This window comes from Lepidochelys olivacea (assembly GCF_965140295.1).
Source record: "Lepidochelys olivacea isolate rLepOli2 genome assembly, chromosome: 1".
NCBI lineage: Eukaryota > Metazoa > Chordata > Testudines > Cheloniidae > Lepidochelys > Lepidochelys olivacea.
In genome coordinates this window covers 327570587-327583938 of record NC_140411.1, presented here as the reverse complement: position 1 = coordinate 327583938, position 13352 = coordinate 327570587, and the positions used below count along the sequence as shown (strand labels likewise).

Sequence of the window (13352 nt, the reverse complement as noted above, 5' to 3'; positions counted from 1 at the left end):
CATGCTACTCAGTTTATATTTGGATAAGTGAAACACTATCAGTTGCCAAAAGGAAATTAAAATAAAAACAAACTCAAAGATAAGACTTTAAAAAAAATTATTTTTAGCAGACAGCTGCTTAAGATTGATATATTGCCCAGCTCTCCTGCAACAACTTCTTCCTATAGATGAAAAGAAATCTAGTTAGATGTTCTGTAAACAATTTGTTCATTACACATGAGGTTTCAGTATAGAATTTTCTTTCGTACATAGTGTTCTTATCCTCTCCCAAACCACCATAGTTATTTTCCATCATATGTGGGAAGTAAAGATGGACTTGTGTACTACACTTAGTTACCCAGTTCTCATTTAAAAATAACAACCACCTACTTTTCCAGTTCTGTACTCCTCCTCCCAAATAAACACAGACATGCCAAACTGAAGTTGAAGATACTGATGTAAAATTAATTATTACATTTGAGGAGTTTTTTGGTTTGCTCTCCCCTTCCCAAATGTGTGCCTGGGATATAGGGAACTTGTACAGGCTCAAAACAGGCGTTAGGCTCCTACACAATTGTACAGGCTGCCTTGCTTGCCAATCCACCCCTATGGCTTCTCCTGATCCTGGCTGTAAACTGGACTCCAGCTCTGGCATCCTAATTTCCTGCTGCCTACATCTACAGACTGCACTGTATCTCAACAAAGGCAAGTCATTTGAGTAAGAGAGCAAGAGGGCACTACAGACAGGTTCTATAGGACAGACATGGGGAAACAAAATGCTAGTCATCTGCATGCAGCAAAATGTCAAATTCTATGCAGAACTGCTCAATTCTTTGGTCTCTTTGGAAAAATGCCAATTTGCATAGCCTTGATAACAAGACTCCATAGGGTTTTGAGATGAATAGGGGAAATTAATTCCTCTAATTGTATCAGGTGATAAGCAGGCAGGTGGCACTACATTGGTTATGCTTAGTTCATGTTTTCAAGGTTCTCTCTGTGCTCATAATTTAAATGCTGAGATTCTGGAGCACAGCTCCGGAATCTCAGCATCCAACTCCACAGCCAGTGAATTTGCTGCATCGAATACACATAGCCCTGATTAAAATGTTGGTCCAAACCACACAAATTTTATTGGCTCAGTTGCTGGTGTAGTGGTTGTTCTAATCTTAATAAAAAAATAAAATGACTGGGCTGTCTATAAAATACAATAGTAGTTTTAACTCTATAATACTGAGGCTTTATGTACATGTATTGACTGAGTATACCACCCCCTACAGTTAATTAGAACTGAAAGGTTTATCACTGCAAACACAGATGCTCCTGTGTATAGGAGGAGATTACCAGCACTACTCTGAATCCCCAGAATATCCATCCAAGCTGCAGATATTTATTCTGATCAATTCCCTGTAGTACTGATTTCTAATATTTGGGATATTTTCCCAAATGACAATGTCAACTGGTAAAAAATTTTAATGCAAGTATCATTTCCACATATGGCTTTCAAGGAGACTGCTTTCAGAGATGACAAGAAAATCATTAAAAAGAAAAGGAGTACTTGTGGCACCTTAGAGACTAACCAATTTATTTGAGCATGAGCTTTCGTGAGCTACAGCTCACTTCATCGGATGCATACCGTGCGTTTCCATGGTATGCATCCGATGAAGTGAGCTGTAGCTCACGAAAGCTCATGCTCAAATAAATTGGTTAGTCTCTAAGGTGCCACAAGTCCTCCTTTTCTTTTTGCGAATACAGACTAACACGGCTGCTATTCTGAAGAAAATCATTGCTGTGCAGTCGGTGCAAATACTCTTTAGAGCAGGGATCGGCAAACTTTTTGGCCCAAGGGCCACATCTGGGTATGGAAATTGTATGGCGGCCATAATTCTCATGAAATTGGCGGTTGGGGTGAAGGAGGGGGTGAGGGCTCCGACTGGGGGTATGGTCTCTGGGTTGGGGCCAGAAATGAGTTCAGGGTGCAGGAGGGAGCTTCGGTCTCGGGCAGGGGATGAGGGGTTGGGGGTGCAGGAAGCTGCTCCAGGCTGGGACCAAGGGTTTGGAGGGTGGGAGGGGATCAGGGCTGGGGCAGGGGGTTGGGGTGCAGGCTCCAGGTGGCGCTTACCTCAAACAGCTCCCAGAAGCAGCAGCATGTCCCCACTACGAGGAGGCGTGGCCAGGCGGCTGTGCGCGCTGCCCTGTCCGCAGGCGCCGCACCTGCAGCTCCCACTGGCCACGGTTCCCGGCCAATGGGAGCTGCGGGGGCAGCGTGCAGTGCCCCTTCGCTGTCCCTATGCATAGGAGCTGGGGGGGGACATGCCACTGCTTCTGGGAGCTGCATGGAATGGGGCAAGCCCCAACCCTGCTTCCTGGCAGGAGCTCCAGAGACCAATTAAAACATCTGGAGGGGCGGATGTAGCCCCCGGGCCATAGTTTGCCCACCCCTGCTTTAGAGAGAACAGTGGCACCAATAGCAAAATATCTGACCTACTTGTAGAAATATGATGACTTTCAGAACTGTGAGCTTTTTTGCTAGTGCTCCCCATGGTACTCCATAAATTAGAACATATTTTTAAACTTTTCCTCAGTCTATCACTACTCGTTTATTATGATCCACCTCACAAGGAAAACTAAATGTAATCCAATCGCTTCTAGTTTAAATTTGACTTAAAAGTGATGTTTTTATTTTTTAACATAATTAAAGGATATGAACATAAGGTGACAAGTGCCTGATATTCAAACTGAAGTTGAGCAGCTGTGACTAGATTTAAGACCTGATTCTAAAAATATCATTATGCTTTTTAATACTACTTTTTTAAACAGCTTAATACAAGAATTCATACAATTACACTTAGCTACAAATCTTTATCTCCCCCACATAAAGCCAAAGGGTAAAAAAGTCACTTTACTTACACTTCTTTCTTGAATATTTCCAATGTGATAGTTGCATCTTCTTCATAAGGCAAATCTTGAGTACTTAACCCCAAGGTTTTGAGAGCTATAAAGGTTTTTAAAAGAGAATCCTTTTAAACCTTGCAATGCAAACCCACAGAAGTCTAATTTTACATCCAAAATGTACTACTTTTTTCTGAGTCACAAAGATCTAGCTGGTAAACAAAATATAACTTTTTAAAGTTGCCAGCTCTAGTGTAGATTATTTTTAGACCTTATTGGTCAAATATTGTATGCAAGAGCGGGGAAGGGAGTGGTGGGAGGTGTCTCTCTTGTTTTGCAATAAGTAAATCGTTTTTCTATCAATGCTAAATTCTGACAGGTTGAGAAATTTCTTTAATGAAACTATCTCACATTCTTTTGAGCAACAACCTTGCATTTTATAGCCTAAATATTCTGCACTGTATTAAAGTTCTCATCTGTAAATAAATAAAAAATCATGTTAATTAAAAAATGCTAAGCAAGGAAGACAAACCTCCTTTGTACTGCACTAAAGTTATATAGCCTTGACTTGCAGTGTCCAGCATTTCAAACATGGCATCCAAATTTGATTCATCCACAAGATAAGGATATTCCGCATCAGTTAGTTTTGCAAGCTTCACTCTTTCCAGTGCATGTATCAAAAACTCTCTTGGTCTTTCTGTAAAAGAATAAAGTTAACAAATCTTGTTGATACTATACATTTTTTTAAACTAGGTTTACTAATTCTTAGCATTAAATGCAAAAACTGCACTACAGTACAGTAGGATTTATTGTTTTTATCTATACTGCACTAGCAGTGTAACTTCACTGAATATACACTAGTGTAAAAATAAATGTAATCTAGTTACCAGTTAATTCTTCAATCCTATAATTAATGTAAAATATTACATTTCTGACAATCTCAAGGAAATACAAGTTATGGCAAAACCATTGTTCTGTGTGCACCATCATGCAAATTAAAATCTCATATCAGATTGAATGCTAACAAAAGAATAGGAAGGGGCTGCTGTACCATTAAAGGTTATCTTCCATTGGATGCTGTGTTTAAAAAGTGCTATCTCTCCAGGTTATAATTTAAGATGCCATAGCAGTTAATGAAATGGGTGAGGAACAAATAGGTGTTCATATTCTATACTGCTGAATGCTCTAGATTAATTTCCTATAAATAAACCAACTGCTGGTTGTCAACCAATGTTCCACCTCTCAGTAAAACAGATTCTAATATCCAAGGCTCATGTGAGCAACTGTTGTGTGTACGTTAGCGGCCACGTTTGATTAAAGGCCCTGAATTTAATGCATTACATTGTAAAATACTTTGACACCAGTGAAGTCCATGGCAAAAAACTCCCATTGATTTCAGTGGGGCCGAAATTTCACCATTTGAGTATAAAAAGGTGTTAAATCACATTTTATTTAGTATGTGAAGTAATGTAATAGTGGCTATAGGCTATATTAACCATATCTTTCTAGTGCTAGAGCTGTTTGTATTTTGTATACATAATAGCAACTAACTTAAATAGAAAAAAACTGAAATTTTGAAATATCAGTCACTTCACCCTAAAGCTTGCTTTCAGTTACTTTATAAACATATGCTGACTGTCCCCTAGAGCCTTGCAAAGGGGCAGTGGGGCACACTGCTAGCTTATAACCAAGGCTTTATGTACACTTTATGGCACATTAAATCGAAGTTATATGACAAAACCCTCAGAATTATTTAGCAGCGCTGCACTGAATTCTACAGCAAAGTGAATGATTTTATAAGCACTTAACCTTCAGTTTTAATGAAGTAATTCTAAAAACGAATTGAAATGTGAAAATATGTCACTACTGTCTATAATAAAATTTGAAGCATAGCAGATTCCTGCAGAATTTAAGCACTCCAAAGGCATGACGGTCTTTGGAAAAATTACAACATACATATAAAAAGCTCTTCTGTCAATGAAGTGATTTTTTTAATTGCCCATTAATGAGTCTTGTTAAATTTACAGCTAAGGTACTGGTATTTTACAGTCATAGGAAGTAAGGCAATTAAAAGAATCATTTGCAATATTTTAATAGAAGTTGTGTGGAACCGTAAATCTGCTAAGGGTATGGCTATACTTCACACTACTTGTGGAAGCATGTAGGACCATATGGAGCTACATGCCCCAAGAAAAAGCAAGCTGCATCCACACTGCAGTGTGTAGCTGCATACAGCAGTGAAAGGTTTGTGCAGAGGGAAGACAATGGTACTTGGGCTTTTAGACAGGTTTGAAGCAACTGTATAAATAATAATCAGCCTTCAGGTTGAAGAAGGGAATCTATGGTTAATTAATGTCTGGTGATATCCTGCATCAACAATTGATAAACATCCAATACTCTGCATGCAGTGTCAGTGCAGTCAAATAACGTACAACACCTCCCTGCCCACATGCAAATAGCTGTCGTAGCCCGGGCTAGTCATTTTGACATTATTTTCATTACAGTACTGGCTCGGGGCCCTACCCAAGGGCCCAATAGGGCTAGGTGCTGTACAAATGAATAATCCAAAGCCATTGTGCTGAGCGAGCTTACAATCTAGGTTTAGGACAAGCTGCATAGAGGCATTAAAGAAGGTGGGGAAAGAAGCGATGCGGTAATATCAGAGCACATTTTCACACCCCTAGCAGGCTCTTCAGTTCGAGCAGAGCTGGCAGCGTCCTGCAGGCACCACAGGCGAGGGGAACGCGCGCGCCCCCACGGGGGCTTTTCCCAGCTGCACGGGATGAGCCCGAGAGGCACGTTCTCCCGCCTCCCGCCTCGGCTGTCCTGGCGGCCCATAAATCAGGGCTTGGCGTGACCCAGCGCCCTGAGGGAGGGGGGACACACCACAGATTTTTGTTTCCCTTCAGCCAATCCCGCGCCCCGCAGCCTGCGCTTGGGGGTGGGGGAGCGTTTCTGCCGCGCTGCAGCCGGCTGTGAATGGTTATAGCCGGCCCGGGTCTGAGCCCAGTCACGCATTCCCGACGGACCCGGCTACCCGCCGGCAGCCCTGCACCGGGAGCAGCAGCCGGGGCGGGGGCATGGAGCCCCGCCGGTCTCCTGCCAGTGGCTCAGCGCTCCGCCAGCCTCCCGGGGACCCGCCGGAGCCCCTTGGGCCGAAGCCCGGCCGGGGTGGTGCCGCGCCTCCAGCGGGGCGCGCGTACCGGGCCGGTGGTAGAGCAGCAGCGCGCTCAGGTTGTGCAGCAGCTCCGGGATCTTGTAGCGCTCCAGGTACTCGCGGCCCTGCTGCTCGCCCGTCGCCGCCATCCCGCGTTGCTAGGAGACCGGCCCCGCGGCCACACCTCCACCACGTGACCCGCCCGGGCCGTGGCTCGCGGACGAGTGCAGGCCCCGCCCCCGCGATGCGGGGACAGGACGGGGCGGGGGCCCTAAGCCGGGACCAAAGGCAGCCTGGCGCCGCTGCCGGGAGGGAGGTGGCTGCACGCGAGCTGGGCAGGGCCCGCCAGCGGCTGCTGCTGCTGCGGCGCGGTCGGGGACAGGGCTGAGGGGGGCCCTGCAGTGCGAGAGGCTGTTAGCTGTGGGGCTTTGCTGCCGAGGGTGCGCCGAGCATGCTCAGTAACAGCTGCTGAAGCCCCTGTCCTTCACCCCGCCCTTACTTGGCACCCGATGCTGCGAACTGTGCTTCACAGGGGCTAAAACGGGCAAAGCGGAGCGGGACGGGCAGGGGGCAGAAATGGACCGAGAACAGTTTCTCGCACTACACCGGACAGGAGCGCCCTCCCCCCCCCCCCCCGGCCGGTGCCAGCGGGGACCACCGCAAGCAACCCCACCCGCCTGGGGGCGGTTCCAGCGGCGCCATCCCGTCAGGCCCGGGGCCGCGCGCCGGTGCCGAGGAGCGCGTGTGAGCGAGCCAGCGAGAGCCCTGGGGCGGTTGGCGCGCGCGGCGCGGCGGGGCGGGGCGGAGACCCAGCTCTGGGGTGAAGGACAGAGGCTGGGCCGAGCCACTGAGGGTGGCACACAGTGCCAGGGGCAGTCCGGATGGGTGGCCCGTCCTGGGGGCGGGGCAGTGGCAGAGTTGGGGCCCCAGAACATTTTTTTACAAGGGGTTTATACTCCTGGGGGGGATGCACTAACAAGGGTAACACTTCACTAAGCAGGCAGGCTGCTACCGTCTGCTCTGCCCAGGGGACAGAGCCTGCCCCTCGGAAACACCCCAAAGACCTGCCCCTCCATGCCCAGCGTGCTGCAAGAGGGGCAGAGTGGCTCTCGCTCTCTGACTGCCCAGCCCTCCTGGCCAGCCCTGATTTACGTCTCTACTGGCTGTTCCGGGTGCCCAAACTGACCCGTCTGCCCTGCCAAGGAGGGGCACGTGACGGCTCCTGTGGCTGCCCTTTGCGTCCCCATCAGAAGTCATTTTTCTGTGGGGAAGCAAAGAAATCGGGGTGGAGGGGGATCAATTCTGTGCAGTGATGCAGAATTCCTCCAGGAGTAAAGACTTCACCCCCCCCCCCGTTTTTGTAGCTGCGCATTCCTCCTACATCAGGTTTTCTAAACATCTTCTGTGTTGTTGCTCTTTTCTGGACTCTTGTTTAGCCACCTATTTTCTAAAGTGCAATGCCCAGAACTGGATGCAGTACTCCAGCTCAGGCCTACCCTGTACTGAGTAGAGGAAGACCGTTACTTCCCCTCTCTTACTCCCCAACACTCCTGTTACTAATGCCCCAAGTGCTACTGGCCTTTTTCAGGAATGCATTCTTTGTCTTAGATTCAATTTGTGATTCATGGTAATGCCCAGATCCTTTCCCACAGTACTACCACCTCTCTGGTAAAGAGGGTGATTAAACCCTATTTGAGTAGATGAGGCCATTCAAAAAGGAGTAGCAAGGGATAAGGAAATGGGAACAAAAACTTGAGCCTGAAGGGCTCTAGCGGAATTGGGTGGAAGAGATGTCAGAGTGGCTGGAGAAGTAAGGAGAACCCAAAGAGGACAGTGTCTCAGAACCCAAGAAAAGATAGGCCATCGGGGGGAGGGAGTATAGGGTTTGGCAACAGAGTGGCCAAGTTGGCCGAGGCTGCCATGTAGGGTTTAAGATTTAACCAGTAAAAGATCATCTCAGATCTTGGTGAGCGCTATTTCTGAGGAATGGAAAGGATGGAAGCCAGACTGAGTGGATCTAGTGCTTAGTTTATATAGAGCCACTCTGTGAATCCATGGAATTTGCACACCTTGAATACTACATGCAGTTCTGGTCACTCCCATCTCAAAAAAGTTATAATAGGAAAGTACAGAGAAGGGAAACAAAAATCATTAGGAGTATGGAACAGCTTTCTTAGGCAAGATTAAAAAGATTGGGACTGTTCAGCTTGGAAAAGCACTGACTGAGCGGTGATATGACAGAGGACTATAAAATCATGAGTGGTGTGGAGAAAGTGAATAAGGAAATGTTACTTATCCCTGTAACGTAGCACAAGAACCAGGGATCACCTAATGAAATTAATATGCAACAGGTATAATACAAACACAAGGAAGTAATTCTTCACACAATACACAGTCATGTGGAGTTTGGTGCCAAGGGAAGCTGTGAAGGCCAAAAGTATAATTGGGTTAAAAAAAATAACTAGATGAGTTCATGCAGGATAGGTCTGTCAGTGGCTGTTAGCCAAGATGGTCAGAGTTGCAACCATGCTCTGGCTGACCCTAAACCTCTTTTAGAAGCTGGGACTGGATGACGGGATGGATCATTTGATAAACTGCCTTATTCTGTTTGCTCCCTCTGAAGCATCTACCACAGGCTGGTGGCAGAAGACAAGATATTGGGCTAGGTGGACCATTGGTCTGACTCAGTATAGTTATAAGTTCTTAGTGTGATGGAAAGAAGTCAATACAGTTGGTGTAAAAAGCCTGCTCCCTGATTCTAGATGTCCCTTCAGGGGAAGAGGGAGTGCTGCTCTGCAGAGACAAAAGGCTCAGAGGTGGTTGGTACACAGGAAAAGGATCCAGAGGAGATTGTGAGGAAGGAGGTGGGAAATAGCTGTCAGGAGAGGATAGGGACAAGGAGACAGAGGGACTGGAAGAAGAGAACAGACAGTTAGTGACTGTCAGAATATCCTCTTCAAGAAATCAACCCTGAATGATACCAACTTAGTGAACCCTTTAAGTCAGCTTATAACACTGGAAAGTGCTCCCCCTCTAGTAAGTTGAAGGGGGAGATGGTTGGGAGATGTCCAGGTAATCTCCACGCCAGAATTTAGCATAGAGTGGAAAGAAAATGAAGTAAGAGTGGATACAGCTGTAGGTAGGAGGAAGGGCAGTGTAGATACAAGTCTAATAGGTTATACTGGTAGTAAAATAACCGTGCCTAATAGGGTACAGAATGTGAGTGAGGCCAAACAGCAAAAATTAAGATGTTTGTACACTAATGCAAGGAGCCTAGGTAACAAAATGGAGGAACTAGAGTTACTGGTGCAGGAAGTGAAACCAGATATTATAGGTATAACAGAGACCTGGTGGAATAGTAGTCATGACTGGGCTACAGGTATTGAAGGGTATGTGCTGTTTAGGAAAGACTGAAATAAAGGTAAAGGTGGTGGAGTAGCACTGTATATCAATGATGAGATAGAATGTAAAGAAATAAGAAGCGATGAAATGGATATGACTGAGTCTGTCTGGGCAACAATTAAATTGGGGAAGAAAACTATTAGAGCCTCCCCTGGGATAGTGCTTGGGGTGTGCTATAGACCGCCGGGATCTAATTTGGATATGGATAGAGCCCTTTTTAATGTTTTTAATAAAGTAAATACTAATGGAAACTGTGTGATCATGGGAGACTTTAACTTCCCAGATATAGACTGGAGGACGAGTGCTAGTAATAATAATAGGGCTCAGATTTTCCTAGATGCGATAGCTGATGGATTCCTTCAGCAAGTAGTTGCTGAACCGACTAGAGGGGATGCCATTTTAGATTTGGTCTTGGTGAGTAATGAGGACCTCATAGAGGAAATGGTTGTAGGGGATAATCTTGGCTCAAGTGATCATGAGCTAATTCAGTTCAAACTGAATGGAAGGATTAACAAAAATAAATCTGCAACTAGGGTTTTTGATTTCAAAAGGGCTGACTTTCAAAAATTAAGGAAATTAGTTAGGGAAGTGGATTGGACTGAAGAATTTATGGGTTTAAAGGTAGAGGAGGCCTGGGATTATTTTAAATTAAAGCTGCAGAAGCTATCGGAAGCCTGCATCCCAAGAAAGGGGAAAAAATTCATAGGCAGGAGTTGTAGACCAAGCTGGATGAGCAAGCATCTTAGAGAGGTACTTAAGAAAAAGCAGAAAGCATATAGGGAGTGGAAGAAGGGAGGGATCAGTAAGGAAAGCTACCTTATTGAGGTCAGAATATGTAGGGATAAAGTGAGACAGGCTAAAAGTCAAGTAGAGTTGGACCTTGCAAAGGGAATTAAAACCAATAGTAAAAGGTTCTATAGTCATATAAATAGGAAGAAAACAAAGAAAGAAGAAGTGGGACCGCTAAAAACTGAGGATGGAGTGGAGGTCAAGGATAATCTAGGCATGGCCCAATATCTAAACAAATACTTTGCCTCAGTCTTTAATAAGACTAAAGAGGATCTTAGGGATAATGGTAGCATGATAAATGGGAATGAGGATATGGAGGTAGACATCACCATATCTGAGGTAGAAGCGAAACTCAAACAGCTTAATGGGACTAAATCGGGGGGTCCAGATAATCTTCATCCAAGAATATTAAAAGAATTGGCACAAGAAATTGCAAGCCCATTAGCAAGAATTTTTAATGAATCTGTAAACTCAGGGGTTGTACCGTATGATTGGAGAATTGCTAACATAGTTCCTATTTTTAAGAAAGGGAAAAAAAGTGATCCAAGTAATTATAGGCCTGTTAGTTTGACATCTGTAGTATGCAAGGTCTTGGAAAAAATTTTGAAGGAGAAGGTAGTTAAGGACATTGAAGTCAATGGTAAATGGGACAAAATACAACATGGTTTTACAAAAGGTAGATCGTGCCAAACCAACCTGATCTCCTTCTTTGAGAGAGTAACAGATTTTTTAGATAAAGGAAACGCAGTGGATCTAATTTACTTAGATTTTAGTAAGGTGTTTGATACTGTGCCACATGGGGAATTATTAGTTAAATTGGATAAGATGGGCATCAATAGGAAAATTGAAAGGTGGATAGGGAATTGGTTAAAGGGGGGACTACAACGGGTCCTACTGAAAGGTGAACTGTCAAGTTGGAGGGAGGTTACCAGTGGAGTTCCTCAAGGATCAGTTTTGGGACCAATCTTATTTAATCTTTTTATTACTGACCTGGGCACAAAAAGTGGGAGTGTGCTAATAAAGTTTGCAGATGATACAAAGCTGGGACGTATTGCTAATTTAGAGAAGGACAGGGATACCCTACAGGAGGATCTGGATGACCTTGTAAACTGGAGTAATAGGAATAGGATGAAATTTAATAGTGAGAAGTGTAAGGTCATGCATTTAGGGATTAATAACAAGAATTTTAGTTATAAGCTAGGGACGCATCAACTAGAAGTAACGGAGGAGGAAAAGGACCTTGGAGTATTGGTTGATCATAGGATGACTATGAGCTGCCAATGTGATATGGCTGTGAAAAAAGCTAATGTCGTCTTGGGATGCATCAGGAGAGGTATTTCCAGTAGGGATAAGGAGGTTTTAGTACCGTTATATAAGGCACTGGTGAGACCTCACCTGGAATACTGTGTGCAGTTCTGGTCTCCCATGTTTAAGAAGGATGAATTCAAACTGGAACAGGTACAGAGAAGGGCTACTAGGATGATCCGAGGAATGGAAAACTTGTCTTATGAAAGGAGACTCAGGGAGCTTGGCTTGTTTAGCCTAACTAAAAGAAGGTTGAGGGGCGATATGATTGCTCTCTATAAATATATCAGAGGGATAAATACCAGAGAGGGAGAGGAATTATTTAAACTCAGTACCAATGTGGACACAAGAACAAATGGATATAAACTGGCCACTAGGAAATTTAGATTAGAAATTAGACGAAGGTTTCTAACCATCAGAGGAGTGAAGTTTTGGAATAGCCTTCCGAGGGAAGTAGTGGGGGCAAAAGATCTATCTTGCTTTAAGATTAAACTCGATAAGTTTATGGAGGAGATGGTATGATGGGATAACATGGTTTTGGTAATTAAATATTCATGGTAAATAGGCCCAATGGCCTGTGATGGGTTTTTAGATGGGGTAAGATCCAAGTTACCCGGGAAAGAATTTTCTGTAGTATCTGGCTGATGAATCTTGCCCATATGCTCAGGGTTTAGCTGATCGCCATATTTGGGGTCGGGAAGGAATTTTCCTCCAGGGCAGATTGGAAGGCCCTGGAGGTTTTTCGCCTTCCTCTGTAGCATGGGGCACGGGTCACTTGCTGGAGGATTCTCTGCTCCTTGAGGTCTTCAAACTACAATTTGAGGACTTCAATAGCACAGATATAGGTGTGAGGTCTTTTTTAGGAGTGGTGGGTGAAATTCTGTGGCCTGCATTGTGCAGGAGGTCGGACTAGATGATCATAATGGTCCCTTCTGACCTAAATATCTATGAATCTATAAGTGATTTAGCAGTGTGCAATTTTATTGTGTACTCTATGTTCTTTAAGTGGAAGGCTGAAAGTTCAGCCATCTAGACTCCACTACACTAGCATTGTAACTGAAAACCTTAGCTTTCCCAAAGTACTCACTTTGTAGCACAGTTGCATTTAGTTAGTATCCAGGAAAGCAAATTATACTCTGTTGATCTTAACATTTTCTGAAAGTGCTGTGAACATCAGCCACATTTCTTTCCTTTTGTGGCAATGTGATGTAGTCCTTTAATAGTCTCTCAAGTCTCCTTCCCGCTGGACTAGCTTAATGAGGTAACTGTTTTAATTAGCCCCTTACTAAGAGTTGTTTGATGTCTCTATGTCCGTTGAGTGTCTGCAGAATACTTTGTCCTAGGATAACAAAATGCCATCCAAGTGCCATCTAGTGGAGCCTTGTTAAATGTATGGCTCAAAATTATTAGTGTTCTGTTGACAGCTTCTCACTGTTATATCCTGGGGTCTTTAATCATGCAAAACTCCCACTGAAGTGATTTGGTCAGATACAGGTTATGAAATTTGACATTGAGAGATTTTTAAAAAGCTGATTGCTTCTTCCCCTCTGCTGCACAATCTAGACCGGGTGGGCAAACTATGGCCCGCGGGCCACATCCGGCCCATGGGACTGTCCTGCCCAGCCCCTGAGCTCCCAGCTGGGGAGGCTGGCCCCTGACCCACTGTCCCCACTCCCCCGCAGCCTCAGCTCACTGTGCTGCTAGTGCTCTGGTCCACTGCTCCTGGCAGGCAGCACAGCGGTGTGGCTGGCGCATGGTAAGGGGGCGGGGAGTGGGGGCTACAGAAGGGCAGTCAGGGGACAGGGAGCGGTTGGATGGGGTGGAGGTTCGG

The 13352-nt window shown here is 45.0% G+C and overlaps 1 protein-coding gene across 1 annotated transcript; it reads right to left on the bottom strand.

The window, feature by feature from the left end:
* Positions 1–80: 80 nt before the first annotated feature.
* On the bottom strand, positions 81–6456 carry EFCAB10 (EF-hand calcium binding domain 10). Its single transcript, XM_084619210.1, has 4 exons — positions 6072–6456; positions 3401–3565; positions 2887–2971; positions 81–161 (listed from the first exon to the last, which is right to left on the bottom strand). Exons 1-4 carry the CDS (start codon positions 6172–6174, stop codon positions 119–121), a joined length of 396 nt encoding a protein of 131 aa, XP_084475336.1. The 5' UTR covers positions 6175–6456; the 3' UTR covers positions 81–118.
* Positions 6457–13352: the final 6896 nt, after the last annotated feature.

Coding starts and splice junctions, on each gene's coding strand:
- EFCAB10 (XM_084619210.1), bottom strand. CDS start 6,174: ATGGCGGCGACGGGCGAGCAGCAGGGCCGCGAGTACCTGGAGCGCTAC. Junction 3,566..6,071: donor GCTGCTCTACCACCGGCCCG/GTACGCGCGCCC, acceptor ATTCTTTTACAG/AAAGACCAAGAGAGTTTTTG. Junction 2,972..3,400: donor TTTAGTGCAGTACAAAGGAG/GTTTGTCTTCCT, acceptor AAACCTTTATAG/CTCTCAAAACCTTGGGGTTA.